Raw genomic sequence first — 13,668 nt, forward strand, 5'->3', positions numbered from 1 at the left:
GGGAAGTCCCTGGACCTGCTCATTTACTACTCATTCTCCTCAAGCATTCCATCATTCCACCTCCTGTATTCACCAATGCAAGGACTTTAGCAGAGACCCCACATGGCACTGCCCCCTCCCTACACCCCCATGGGCCTCCCAATACACCACCCTGACTGCATGCAGTTGAGGGGTACTGCCCCCCTCCCCCCCCACCCTGCAATCAGTGATTGGACCCCAGAGGTCCTGGGCTTGAAGGATTACACTCCACAGAGGCCTTGGGAACAGCTCCAAGCATTATAATTAATAACTTAGGCATGCCAGCAGGGCACATAGAATATAACCCCCAGGTACCCTATGCTCCAAAAACCCAAGTCAGGTGTAATTGGGTTTTTGCATGGGACAGTGTGCATGGTGTCCACACCATGTTATGCATGGGACGAAGGAAAGCGGAGGGGTGTGTGGAGAGCTCAGACTTCATAATGGCCTGGCTGAGGGATCCTAACAGCTCCTTCCGTGGTGGTCTGAAAAGCTGGCAATCCAGAGAGGCTTCCTGCTTTCTGTCCAGCCTCCAGGCAGATGCTTGCATCCCCTCTCCCACTCCTGCTCCTCTGCAAGGAAGGTCCAAGGCCAGGGGGTCCCCTTCATTTCCTCTGTTCACTGCCCTGAGGAAGCAGCAGCGAGAAGTTCTGGAGGGAACTGAGACCCTGCAAAGCCCAGCCAGCTCAAGGGGGAGGGCTGAACGGAGGGCACGCAGACAGAGGGAAGGGCTCCCCTAGCAGGCCCGGAATGTGCTGAATTCTGGGGGCTCAGGTGAGGATGACGTGGAGGTGGGCCTCTTCCGGGTCCCAGAGTTGCCAGGTGTCGCAGCAGAGCCTGAGGGAGCATCCTGGGTGGCTGCGTCTTCTTCTGAAGTCATTTTCTTTGTCCGTGGAGGAAAAATAGAGAACCGGGTGATTTGGGGTTTCAGGATCTCGGGTTGCCCCATGTTCTGAGCCCGAGACTCCCCCAGTCCATTGGGTCTCACCTCACCCCACACACACACAGCTTCAGCGCCCTGATCCTGCTGTCTGTCCTGCCTTCCTCTCTGCTGAATAGGGAACCAGACAGCCTGGGATCGAATCGCAGCTCCCCCTCTCCCTGATGAGGTGTGATGGCCCCCTTTGTGCCTCAGTTTCCCCTTTTGTACAATGGGGGAGAATGCCAACACCCCCCCCCCGGGGGTGGCTACGACTCATAAATATGAACACTGTATGGCATAATTTCTTTGTAAAATCCGGAATAGGCAAATCCATCAAAGCAACAGAAAGTAGAATGGTGGGTGCCAGGGCCTGCAGTGGGGGTGAAACAGGGAGTTGGTGTTTAATAGGGACAGAGTTTTATTTTTTCTGGCCACACCATGCGGCTTGTGGAATCTTAGTTCCCCAACCAGGGACTGAACCCAGGCCACTGCAGTGAAAGTGCTGAGTCTTAACCACTGGACTGCCAGGGAAGTCCCGGGACAGGATTTGTTTTGCAAGATAATGTTCTGGGGATGATGGTGGTGACGGTTGTACAACAATATGAATACACTTAATGCCACAGAACTGTACACTGAAAAATGACTAAAATGGTAAATTTTATGTCTATTTTACAATGATTCTTTTTAAAAACTAGCAAAGATCACTAGAATTTACTGTTAAGGAAAAGAAGCATCGTTCATAACAGTGTGGCTAGCATGCTGTCATTTGTGTTAAAAAGAGTGAGGATATAGACTTGCTATTTTTGCCTTTGCTTGTATGTGCAGGAAGCTCCTAATGGTGATTTACCTGTACATCTGTGTGCAGAGGGGGAGACCAGTGGGTGGAGAGGGATTAAGAAAGAGAAGAGAATTTTACTATGTATATAATTTTTACATTTGGATGTATTTCATAGTCAAAAAAAAATTTAACTAAAAAAAATATATTTTTAATGTCACCAGGACGGAAATAAGTTATTTTTCTCCTTCCTTTTCTCTGTTTTCCACCGTTTCATTTTAAATGCCTTAAAAAAAAAAAAAAAAAAAAAAAGGGTGCGGGGGGGGACGGGGGAGGCAGTAATCACCAGGCTAGTGCCTTGAGCGGTGTGACTTCTCACAGAAGGTTTCAGAACTTGCCCCGCCTGCCAGGCTTTTCTTAACAGCTCAGGATTTGTTCCCTGAGCTGCGATCTCAGAGGGCTGAACAGGCCGGTGCCAAGCCCCTTCCTTCCCACCATCTGTATACCAGTGACTGGGGTCCAGTCTCCATCTGCTCTGTGGCAGCACTGAGTGAGGTGACCTGTCTCTTGTCTCTCCGGAACTCCGCCACGCCTCCTTCTCCCTCGGCCCACTCATCCACTCCAAAATCAGTGCCGTGTTTCCCATCCCCTGAATCTACCTGACCTGCATCTGTTCGCTTCTTCCACCTCCGCTGCCAACACACTGGCCCAAACTACCCGCCACGTCTGGCGCCTGAACCATTGCCGGGTCCCCCAGCTCCCGTCCGTCCACGGTCCCCCACAGTCTATCCTTCACGAAGCCGCCAGAGGGCGCCCGTGAGCACATAGATCACGTCAAGTCCCACCTCTGCCCTGAACCTTTCATGGCACACCCTTCACTTGGGGTCAAAGTCAAAGTTCCGCGCGGCGCCCCTCTCTACTCCTCACTCCGCTGCACCCCTACTGGGCCGTGCCAAGAACGTGTCCTGAGCCTGGATCAATCCTCCGCAGCTACCTCCTGCTTGTCGCTAATCCCAGAGACCTCCCGGATCTCCCACCTAAGTGAGCTTCCTGGTCACTCCTACCCCACATGGCATTGTCTGTCTCCCCCTGTAGAATTAAGAAGCTCTGAGGGATGAAGGGCCTCATCTTGTTCTTGTCCAGATGCCCAGGAAGGCTATGTTGAACCCATCCAAACCTCCCCCCACCCCCCTCCCCACCATGGTGCCCCGAGCAGACTGACTCCACCCCAGGCTCCCTGACTGAAGTCCCAAAGCGTCCACTTACACAGATGGAACTTCTGAGGCCGCCTCAAGGGGGACCACCTGCACCCCAGACCTGTACCCCTCTCTGCATGGAGAAGAGCTAGCTGCACATTTTCTTTTCTTTTTGTTTTTTTGGCCGGGCCATGCCGCACCAGGGATCAAACCTGGGCCCCCTGCAGTGCAAGTGTGGAGTCCCAACCACTGGACCACCAGGGAATTCCCCTAGCTGGACATTTTCTTGATCCATCGTGTCCAGGGGTCGGATATCTCTAATTTAGTAAACTAATAATAATAAGTACCCCAAGGCCATCACAAGATGCAGCTGTGTAGAAGAGTCCCATAGACCTGGGTGCAAATCCCAGCCAGGACACTGTGTGATCTGGCGGAGCAACACCCCTTGCTAAGCAGGGGGTGGGGAGTGGGGATGGGAATGAGGGTTGAGACCCTCCCCCTCGAAAGGGAGACGCATGTCTGGGACAGCTAAGCTGAAGTTCCCGAAACTGAACACAAAAGTAGGCTTTTCTTTATACCAGGAGCGAACCACAGTGTGCACCAGATTGTCACAAGGCTCCATGACCCCAAAGAAGCCACCAGGTCACCCTGAGTCCCTTGTCACCATTCTGAGTGCAAAGGCAGTGCTGACAACCAGGGGCCCGCCCACTGCCCCACGAAGGCCTGGACAACATGCCTACCTCCAATCCCCTGGCATTTTCCAGTGCCAACTCTCAGCTCACAAACAATCCCTGCTCAGTGATTCTGGGCTTTTCCCAGACCCCAGAAGCTCAGAGACAAACAGGTCAACCCAGCCTGGTGGTAGCCCCAAACCTCCCACGGTCATGACAGTCAGTAGAAAATCGGGACCGAGAAACAGGACGACTTACGGAGATGGTGAACAGGGAGTTATCGAAGGACATGTCTGCAACAGAAAGAGAAGACCAGGATGGGGGCCGGTTCAGATTTCCTGCTCACCGCCCTCCCCAGGCCCTCCCCGCAAGCCCACAGGCCCCAAGTCAACCATGAGGAAGGGCGTAAGGTCCATCACCCCTCATCCTCTTTGCCCCCTTCCAGCCCATTCTACAGGGTGCACTGTGCACAGCTACAAACTGAACTGTGTCCCTCCACTGCTCAGAACCCTCCCTCAGGGACCTCTGGCTGACCTCTGGGAAAATGGTGCCTTGTCTCACTTCCACTTTCCAGAACACCTCTCAGCTCCTCCCCCACCCTGGGTTGCCCGCTCTTCACCCAGCTACTCCCTGCTCCCCCCTATAGGTCTCTGATTCAACACCACTTCCTCTGGGGACTAGCTTCCTAGCCCAGACAGGGTCCGGCCCGCCATGGGCTGTTTCCCCACCGGAGTATGGGCTTGTGGACAGAAACCACCTCTGTCTTGGTTACCTTGGGAGACCCCAGACCTTAGCACATAGTCGGGGTGCTCAATAAATACGTGAGACAGTGAAAGAAGTACAGAGAATGGAGTTTTCTCTGCTTGGAGCCCCTTCCTGGGCATCGCACTTCACAGGCTGGGTCCCTCTCCCCCCCCCCAGCAGAACAGCACATTCTGGACCACAAGTGGGGCTCCATTTAAGGACGGTGCCAGGCACTGTGAAAGCCGGGTGCCCTGATGGTGGACAAGACAGATGCAGTTCCCCACCCCCTTGGAGCTGATGGTCCAGTGGTGGAGGCGAGTGTCACACACCCAAGCACGCAATGATTACTTAATTGTGTTTCTACTGAGGGGGTAAGAAGAACGACAGGGCTCTGGGGGCATGTAAGTAGAAAGAGTAGATCCTGCCTAGGAAGTCAGGGAAGGCTTCCCGAAGGAGGCGACCTTTAGACAGACCACAGGGAGGAAAAGTATTCTAGGCAGAGGGCAGAATGAGTGAAAGGCATGAGGATGGGGCAAGGAGAGGTAAGAGGTGAAAGATGTTCACACCAAAAAAAAAAAGGTGAACCTGGTTGGGAAACGGCAGGGGATGGGGGAGAAAGAGGGGAGCGTGTGTTCTCAACTCTAAGGGAAGTGAGCAGCTATAGAAGGGGCTCAGTAGCGAGTAGTGAGACCCGATGGCATTTTGAGGCAGTGACCCTACCCCGGTGAGGGACGGGAACAGGGAGGCACAGACCTGTGGTGGCGAAGTTAACCTGGGCCCAGCAGGATTCTCGCTCCCTGCAGAGGGTTTCGGGAGAAAGTGATGACTTGTCTCAGGCAGGAGGCTCGTTCCAGGTAGCCCTGGTCAAACTTGGCCCTTCCTCCCCACCCCACCTCCGCATCCTCCCTGAATCCCCTCAGATGGAAATTCTCTCGCAGGAGCCCCACAGCCAGGTGAAGTCAGGATTCCATCACCGGGGCTACTGCTAGTTCTCTGCCACTAGGCAGCACGGTGTCCACCCCTCTCTCAGAGGGGAGAAACCGAGGCTGGAGCCAGTAGATTCTGATGCCCAGGAACCAGGGCCACTGTCTACAGGCTACAAGTTGGGTGCTGCACAACCCCAGGGGGCGCCACTCGCCTCTCCCACAATTGTGGATTTCTAGAATGATTACTTAGCAAATTTTGGCAAATGGCCGTAAAGGGATGCGAGGAAGCCTCAGCTTCCTCATCTGTAAAATGGGGCCATTCCTAGTGCCTGCTTCCAGCGCTGCCACAAGGATCACGTGAGCTCAGGGTCCAGAGTCCCGCAGCACAATGCTGGGCACACCGTAGGCGCTTCCTGAATAGCACCTGTTTCTATTAAGCCAGCCTCCCACCAGAAGACGCTGTTTGGGGTGGAGCCCTGGAAGGACCCTTCTTTCCCCAGAACCCGGCCAGCTATCAGAGTCTTTAATGGCCATCAGGAACTCCTGCCTTGGGACTAAGTTTTCTTTCCCCAAAACCACCCTCTGAGGGTCTCCAGGGATGGTCTCACCGTTTCTTCTGCAAGTTTTTTACTTTAACTGGGAGAGAAAAAAAAGCGTTTGTTAGATTTTGGTCCTGGTTGCATCCTGGTTGCAAAAAGCCAAGAAACCAAAAGGCCCACATACATTTGTAGCCCAGCCTTTCCTTCTTCGCTGGCAAATTTCCCACTCAACAGGGGAGCTACTGAAGACACTTTTTTCCCCCCAATTTCATGATCAATGTAGGTTGGTAAAAACTTCAAACAAGGTATGAGCATGTAACATTGTTGGGTTTTTTGTTGTTGTTTTTTTAAGTCCACGCCATGTGGCTTGCAGGGTCTTAGTTCCCCGAGCAGTGATAGAACCCATGGCCCCTGCAGTGAAAGCACAGAGTCCAAACCGCTGGACCACCAGGGGATTCCCGCTTAATTTTGTTTTTAAAGACTGAGTTCAGTGGTGCCAGGGGCTGTGGGAAGGGGGAACGGGGAGTCGGTGTTTAAAGGGGACAGTTACAGTTTGGGAAGATGAAAGAGTTCTGGAGATGGATGGTGGCGACGGTTGTACAACCAAGTGAATATACTTAATGGTGCTGAACTGGACACTTAAAAAGGGTTAAAATGAAAAAAATTAAAAATTTAAAAATAATTTTTTTAAAAAAAGGAATTCCCAGGCGATCCACTTTCACTGCCAGGGCCCGGGTTTGATGCCTGGTCAGGGAACTAAGATCCCACGAGCTGCGCAGCGTGGCCAAAAAAATAATAATTTTTTAAAAAGGGTTAAAATGGTAAATTTTATGCCATGTATATTTTACAACAATATATATATATATATATATATACACATATACATGTATATATACATATATAAATTGCCCTTGCCCACCACCATCACTGAAATTCTGGAAGGTTCTTCACTGCTAAACCTTTGTAGTAAGGACTCCCAACCGTGCTCCTAAAAATGGGTATGAGTGGGAGTGCATACACAAGTTCTGGTGGGCCATGCTTTCTCTGCCTGCCGTTACCTTTCCTGACGACCAACGCAGTGGTCACCAGCCCAGCAAGGAGGAGGAAGGCTCCAGCCAGGCTCAAGGAGAGTGCCAGGATCCAGGTGGGCACTAGAGGAAGATGGGAAAAGAGAGATTGGGCAGGTCATGGAACTGTGGGGTTGCAGGGAGAAGGTGGGACTCCTGTCATTCCTCCATTTGGTTTGGGTGTTGCTAGACCCTGGGGATCTAGCAAACCTGTTTCTGGCCAATTAGCATATTCCCTCCCCCTGGCCAACCTGATTGGTTCAGGGAGGGGTATGTTGCCCAAGCTGAGCCAATGAAAGTAATTTCTGGACTTTGGCTAGACCACTGGGAAGAGAGGTTTACTCCTCAGGCCAGCGTTACAAAGCTGGTAGGATGTACACCTGGGGCTCCAAGGTACAATTTTGACACCCTGAGAGGGAGGGCCTGCCTGAGAATAAGACACAGAAGAAAGCGGAGCTGAGAAGTGGCACATGATTCCTGACATCAGTGAGCACCTGGATCCAGCCATGCCTGAAGTCAGTGCTGTTCAGTGAACCAACAAATCCCCTTTGTCGCTGAAGCCAATTTGAGTCAAGTTTTCAGTTACTTGTGGCCTGAAGAGTCCTGCTGGCTGGGTAATAGTGAGTCAGACAACATCCACCCCCAGCCACATGGTGGACCCTGAGGCCCACGTAGAGGTCAGCCACAAAAGCATGAAGCCCCAGCTCCAGTTAATGTCTCTGCAGAAGATTCGGCTGCCCCTCCCTGGAGAGAGAGGGAAGCCAGCAGGAGATGCCCTGATCCCAGTGGAGGTCAGGAACTAGCCCAGAGGGGAGGAGAGGCACACACTTAGTGTTCTCAGTGTTAGCCCTTGTCCATTCATTCACCTGGGGCAGGAGGGGTGTCACTTCCCCACTCTGAGACCACAGGACCAAGGTGAGAGAAGGGGGCCTTTGATTGTGGAACTTGAGGCCGGGGAAGGACACAGAGACTGTTCTGTCATCACAGCCGGTGGGCCTCTGCTGGCAACAAAGTTCTCTTTGCAGCAGGAAAATTCTGACTGATGGTGAAGCAGAGACTCCACCCAGAGGCTCCTCCTTCCCTCCGGCTCCTTGATCCAGAGCCCAGGCCCAGCCCCCTCTCCTGGAAAGACCAGAGGAAGACATCAGCCTTCCCAGGGCTTCTGTCTCAGACGAAAAGCCAGAGCCCTTGCTGCAGCCACAAAACCCTGCACAGTCCTCGTCGCCTCCCCCCTGCCCTCATCTCCCCCACCTTTCCCCCTTGCTCATTATGCTTCAGCCGTATGGGGCGCCTCTATGTCTCTCAAACACACCAGGCACGCTCCAGTCCCAGGGCCTTTGCACAGCCTGCTTCCTCTGCCTGGAACACTCCTGCCCCCGACACTCACGTGGCTGACTCTTCATCCTTCAGGTCTTTGCTCAAACGTTTCCTCCTCAGAGAGACCTTCCTTGGCCACTCTCCTCTCTATTTAAAATGACACCCTTGGGGGGCTTCCCTGGTGGCGCAGTGGTTGAGAGTCCGCCTGCCGATGCAGGGAACACGGGTTCGTGCCCCGGTCCGGGAAGATCCCACATGCCGCGGAGCGGCTGGGCCCGTGAGCCATGGCCGCTGGGCCTGCGCGTCCGGAGCCTGTGCTCCGCAGCGGGAGAGGCCACAACAGTGAGAGGCCCGCGTACCACAAAAAAAAAAAAATGACACCCTTGGGAATTCCCTGGCAGTCCAGTGGTTAGGACTTGGCGCTTTCACTGCCAGGGCTATATTTCATCCCTGCCACTTTCCTTGTCCCCTGTTGGCAGACTGAATGTTTGCCAAACTCCTTATTTATTGTTTGTCCCCATCCCTCGGAATGTCAACTGTGAGACATCAGGGACTTTGTTTCATTCACTGCTGAACCTGCAGTGCCAAGGACAGTGCCTGGTACATAGCAGGGGCTCAAGGGAGGGTGCAGGAGAGCATGCAGGTTTAACGCCTGGATTTCAGGGAGGGTGAACGCATGCCAGGTTTAACGCTCTGCCACCTGCTGGCTGGGTGACCTGGGCCAGTCTCTTCATCTCTTGTGCCTCAGTTTCCTTATCTGGAAAATGGGGAGAATGGCTGTACCCATTGCATGGGGGTGACTGTGAGGATTAAACAAGGAAAAGTGAGAAAGTCCTGGCAAGTTGCAAGAGGTGGCTCGTCCTGTGATGACTTCCAGGTGGAGGGAACAGCACCTACAAAGCCTCGGAGGTGAGAAAATGGAGCCCGGGGCAGTGAGGAATGATGGAAGGGCCTTACCTGGGAAGGAGACGTGCATGGGCTCACTGAGGTTCGACAGTTGAGGCTGCCTGAGCTCGCCGAGCACGCCATACTGGCAGCGGAATGGTCCCCCTGGAACCTCCCTGCTGCCACCACTCAGGTTGAAGATGACCTCGAGCTGGTCCACGGGGGCCTGCAGGAGCTGCACCACCTCCTCCCCTTGATACAGTGTGAAATTCGCCCCCGGGAAATCCCTGGGGGCCATGCATGCGATGTGGATGGGGTCCTTCTGGCTGCTGGGATGTGGGGGCACCAGCATGATGGATGGCGCCGGGATAGCCAAGGAGCCTGCGAAGCAAGATAGGGGAGGCTGTCTGGGTGGTTAGAGCAGAGGCCAGCCTGGCTGTGTAGCCTTGGGCAAGTGGCTCACCCTATCTGGGCCTTGGCTTTCATGTACAACCGGAGGCTAGTCTTCCCTACCCTACTGTGATGTTGAAGGGGTAGAGTGCCCAGCACATGGTGAGAGATCGCTGCATTTGAGTCATTTTATTATAATAGCCGTGGATGTTACAGCAGCGCAATTATACTCGTACTACTTCGATCAACAGAATTGACTACGTGCCAGGCCCTGTTTAGGTGCTGGGGATAGAGCAGCAGACGAGATAGACAGATAGAGGGACAGATAAGGTATGCGGACAGATAAGGTATGCCTGCCCCGGGGAGGGGTGGGGGCTGACTTTCTCAGGGAGACAAGGGTGGTAGGGTAGCCACAGAAGGCTTCCATGGAGACACGGCACAGGAAGAACTGGGGGCAAGCATTCCAGGCAGAGGGACAGTCTGGGGCAAAGGCCACAGGCTGGAAGGGATGCGGTGTGTTCAAGGAGCCTGGGTGGCAGGAGGGAGGGTGACCGAGGGGAGAAGGGGAGGGCAGAGGGGTTCTATCTTGTTTTCCAGGCTGTGGTGAAGAATATGATTTGGGGGCACGACTTCCTGCAGGAGGGACCAGTGTCTCCCCAGCTGCTCACAGGCTCCCGGGCAGAGTGCCTGGCTCAGGTGAGGTCGACACAAGCCTTCCCTTATCTAGCTTCCCCGCCCCACCCTCTGAGCCCCCAGCAGATCCTCCTGTTGCCCCAGCCCTGGAGGTAGGAGCCTGCAGAGGTCAAGTAGGGCTGAGTCATGGGGCGTGGGCACTGCTGTCTCTGGTGGGCTGGCATTTCTGGTACCCTTGATGTGGGTGGGGATAATGAGACCGGACAAGAGAAATCCGTGCTCCTGGGGCATTTCCAAGGCTCTGGGGCAAATCGGTCAGGGCTCAGCTTCTCCAGCACCTGGTTTCTGCACACACACACCCTCCCTGCCACCCCCCAGCAGAGGCAAGGTTGGGGAGGTGGAGGGAGCGGAGCAGGGGTGGCACAGGGGCACCAGGCTCACCGGCTGCAAAGAGCAGGACGGTCCAGGGCATCTCTCCTCGCGCGTTTGGCCAGGAAATCTGGCTGAGACCAGCGCGGCCCACGGCTCACTGCCAGCTCCTCCTGTGAGGCCAGAGCAAGGAAAGAAGAACCAGGGCTGATTTAAGCCGAGTGTTTCCTCATTGGCAGGAAGTTGCACACACACACTTGGGCGCTGAAAGGGACTCTCTCCCCTCCCCACCCCTTCCATGCACGCACATCAGACCCTGGAACCTCACTGTTCCTTAGGGGCCAAGGTTCGGCAGATGGGAGGGGAAAAATGAATGAGATGGTCCAGTGCGTGGTTTTTTTTGTTTTTTGTTTTTCCCCTGAGAACTCCTGGGCATGAGGAAGCACAAGGAACATAGGTTTTTTGGGAAACCCAGGCCCAAGTCACAAAATGTGGCCCAACCAGTGCTGAAGTTGAAACATGTGGGGTGGAAGTTGGTAGGGCATGGTGGTTAGGGCTTGGCCTCTGTGACCTCAGGCAAGACAAGGTCCTTCTTGGAAGCCTCAGCTTGCTGCTCTGAAGAATGGGGCTAAGAGTAGTGGACACTAGCTCCAAAGAATTCATGTCATGAAGTGCAATGCCTAGTGTAGTGTGAGCGTTCCCAGTGTGAGGCCACAGGGGAGGAAAGCCTCAGGGGCTTCACCAACCAGGTGGAAGGAAACACTAGCTGCAGAACTGAGGAAATGACATTGTTTGCAGCATAAATTGCCTCCCGTTGATAGCCCAGAAACTTCCAAAGGTCTGTCTTACCAGATTTGCTTTGGTCTCCAAACATTTCTGGTCAAGTCCAGCAGGTAGGTCCACCTGGAGGTTTACACCCAGGAAGGATGTAAGCATGTAGTTGCCAAATACGAAAAAGGGCCATTAGCGTGGACTTTTTTTCTTTGGATACACAAAGCTCATTTCAACCTCAGGGCCTTTGCATGTGTTCCATCATCGCTGCCTGGAACACAATTCTATAGACCTGGTCAAATCCCACTTCTGCTTCAGGTCTCAGTTTAAGTGCCATTTTTAGGAAATCTTTCCAGATTCCTCTGGACTTAGAAAAATGCCTTTGCTGAAGCCTGCCATAGTACCTTGTAATTTTCTTTGATTCCAACTAGCATGCTTGTATTTTCATGTTTGTCCATTTCATCTAACTTATCAAACGTATTGCTATAAGCCTGTTCACTCTCCCTTGTTAGGCTTTTAATATCTGTGGGGTTTGTAGTGATGTCTCCTCTTTCATCCCTGATGATAGATATTTGTGTTTTTTCTCTTTTTTTCTTGATTAGCTTTGCTAGGGGTTAATCAGTTTTATTAATCTTTTCCAAGTACCAACTTTTGGCTTTGTTGTTTTCTCTGTCTTCAGTTTTCTATTTCATTATTTTGTTCTTTCTTCCAGTTACCATGTGTTTAATTGGCTCTTCTTTTCCTAGCTTCTTTTTTTTAAAATTTATTATTTATTTTTTTGGCTGCATTGGGTCTTCACTGCTGCACGTGGGCTTTCTCTAGTTGCGGCGAGCGGGGGCTACTCTTCGTTGTGGTGCGCGGGCTTCTCATTGCAGTGGCTTCTCTTGTTGCGGAGCACGCGCTCTAAGCGTACGGGCGTCAGTAGTTGTAGAGCACGGGCTCAGTAGTTGTGGCTTGCGGGCTCTAGAGCGCAGGCTCAGTAGTTGAGGCGCACAGGCTTAGTTGCTCTGCAGCATGTGGGATCTTCCTGGACCAGGGCTCAAATCCGTGTCCCCTGCATTGGCAGGCGGATTCTTAACCACTGCGCCACCAGGGAAGTCCCTATAACCTGGAATTTTGAATTCAGAAATAGCCACACATACCTGTATTGGTCAGCTGACACACAGATTATGCCCTTAAGAGACAGGACTGAGGAGTCATGGGCAGGGTGAAGGGAAAGCAATGACGGATGGTGACTCCCTGGGGTCAGGGAACTGTTAGCAGCCAGTTGTTGGGTTGCTGAAGTTGCTGGGGAGAAAACAGTTCTGGAACTTGGAGAGAGCTGGAGTTACAAGCTTTGGTGGAAAGATGCAGACCAACAGGGTAGGAGCCAGGGAATAGATACCTAGACCTTCCTTTCCTTCGGCCCTCAGATATCCTACCAGGGCTGAACCCAACTGGAAATAAGAGGAAAAGGAAGCCAAGTTGACCCGGTGCGTAGATATCAGCTCCCTGCCTCCCACTGCGAAACAGTACAGGGAATGGTAGAGAACAGCTCTGGTGGGGCAAACAAACACAACTACTTCAAAATGTCCAAGTAGTGAGTCTGCCCAGCACATGGTCTTGTAATCTTTTGGTTATAATTTCAGGGGATTCCTGACCTCCAGAAGCCAGTCTGCTAACTCCCCATGGTTATAAGAACCCCAGGCTAAGATCCTAGGCCAACATTACAAACGGAAGAGGGACTCTGTATGATGTGGCCTCTGCCGAAGGCTCCCATCTCTTCTCTGGCTACTTCTCTCACCCACCCCACCCTCATCTCCCTTCTGCCTCTTGAAGTCTCTGAGAGCCTTTGACCTCAGAGCACTGTTCTTTTCTGCTTGCCTCTTCTCCCTTCTATTTCAAACCTGAGCTTCAATGCCACCTTCTTGGGGAATCTCTCCGACTCCATCCAGGTGAGATGAACCATCCCCACCTACCCACCTAGCATTTACTTCTCAGTGCCTCTGACTTCCTGAAATCATTTAGTGGAGGAGCACTGGGATGACAGCTCCATGAGGACATTGTCTGTTTTATTCACAGTGTCACTCAGTAAATTTTATTGAATACTTGGGGAGGGGGATGGTTTTGTTTAATTGAGGGAAACAAGAATCACCCACTCACCCCAGACAACAGTGAAAATGGCAGAGCTCGTAGCTCCATGGGCCTCTACCTCCACCGAAACATCGACCAACTGAGCAGAAGTGGTAAGAATTAACTTTATCCAAACTCTGGAAAACAGCTCAATGTTGATGCCAACCAAGGAAATGCTGAATCAAGAAGAGGCAACTTGATCATGGCAGGAAAGCTTTTTATGGTGTTTTCCCTGCCCTTCCTCATCTCCTTTCCCAGCACAGTGGAGGACTTGAAGACAGCAGCCTGTGTCTTCAAGTGAAGTATAGGGCCCTGGTCCCCAGTTTCTAAGGG

The 13,668-nt window shown here is 52.7% G+C and overlaps 1 protein-coding gene across 4 annotated transcripts; it reads right to left on the bottom strand.

Moving 5' to 3' along the window:
- Window positions 1–262: 262 nt before the first annotated feature.
- Window positions 263–11,822, bottom strand: C3H19orf38 (chromosome 3 C19orf38 homolog). Of its 4 annotated transcripts, none has more exons than XM_033854308.2 (8): window positions 11,302–11,822; window positions 10,525–10,625; window positions 9,133–9,441; window positions 6,850–6,942; window positions 5,861–5,888; window positions 5,080–5,123; window positions 3,841–3,875; window positions 263–901 (listed from the first exon to the last, which is right to left on the bottom strand). In XM_033854308.2, the coding sequence occupies exons 2-8, from the start codon at window positions 10,553–10,555 to the stop codon at window positions 755–757; spliced, it is 687 nt and encodes a 228-aa protein (XP_033710199.1). In that variant the 5' UTR covers window positions 10,556–10,625; window positions 11,302–11,822; the 3' UTR covers window positions 263–754. The 4 variants fall into 4 exon arrangements, with proteins under 4 accessions (XP_033710199.1, XP_033710198.1, XP_033710196.1 ...); XM_033854307.2 differs by having other exon boundaries at window positions 9,133–9,463; XM_033854305.2 differs by having other exon boundaries at window positions 9,133–9,463; window positions 10,525–11,822.
- Window positions 11,823–13,668: the final 1,846 nt, after the last annotated feature.

The sequence above is a fragment of the Tursiops truncatus genome, chromosome 3 (genome assembly GCF_011762595.2).
Source record: "Tursiops truncatus isolate mTurTru1 chromosome 3, mTurTru1.mat.Y, whole genome shotgun sequence".
Classification (NCBI taxonomy): Eukaryota; Metazoa; Chordata; class Mammalia; order Artiodactyla; family Delphinidae; genus Tursiops; species Tursiops truncatus.

What these genes read in the sequence shown, in the direction of transcription:
- C3H19orf38 (XM_033854305.2), bottom strand. Translation starts at nt 10,752, where the DNA reads ATGGAAGGGGTGGGGAGGGGAGAGAGTCCCTTTCAGCGCCCAAGTGTG. An exon ending in AAAAACTTGCAGAAGAAACG is followed by an intron (nt 5,124 to 5,860) that starts GTGAGACCATCC and finishes AACCCTCTGCAG; the next exon opens with GGAGCGAGAATCCTGCTGGG. An exon ending in ACTCCCTGTTCACCATCTCC is followed by an intron (nt 902 to 3,840) that starts GTAAGTCGTCCT and finishes CCACGGACAAAG; the next exon opens with AAAATGACTTCAGAAGAAGA.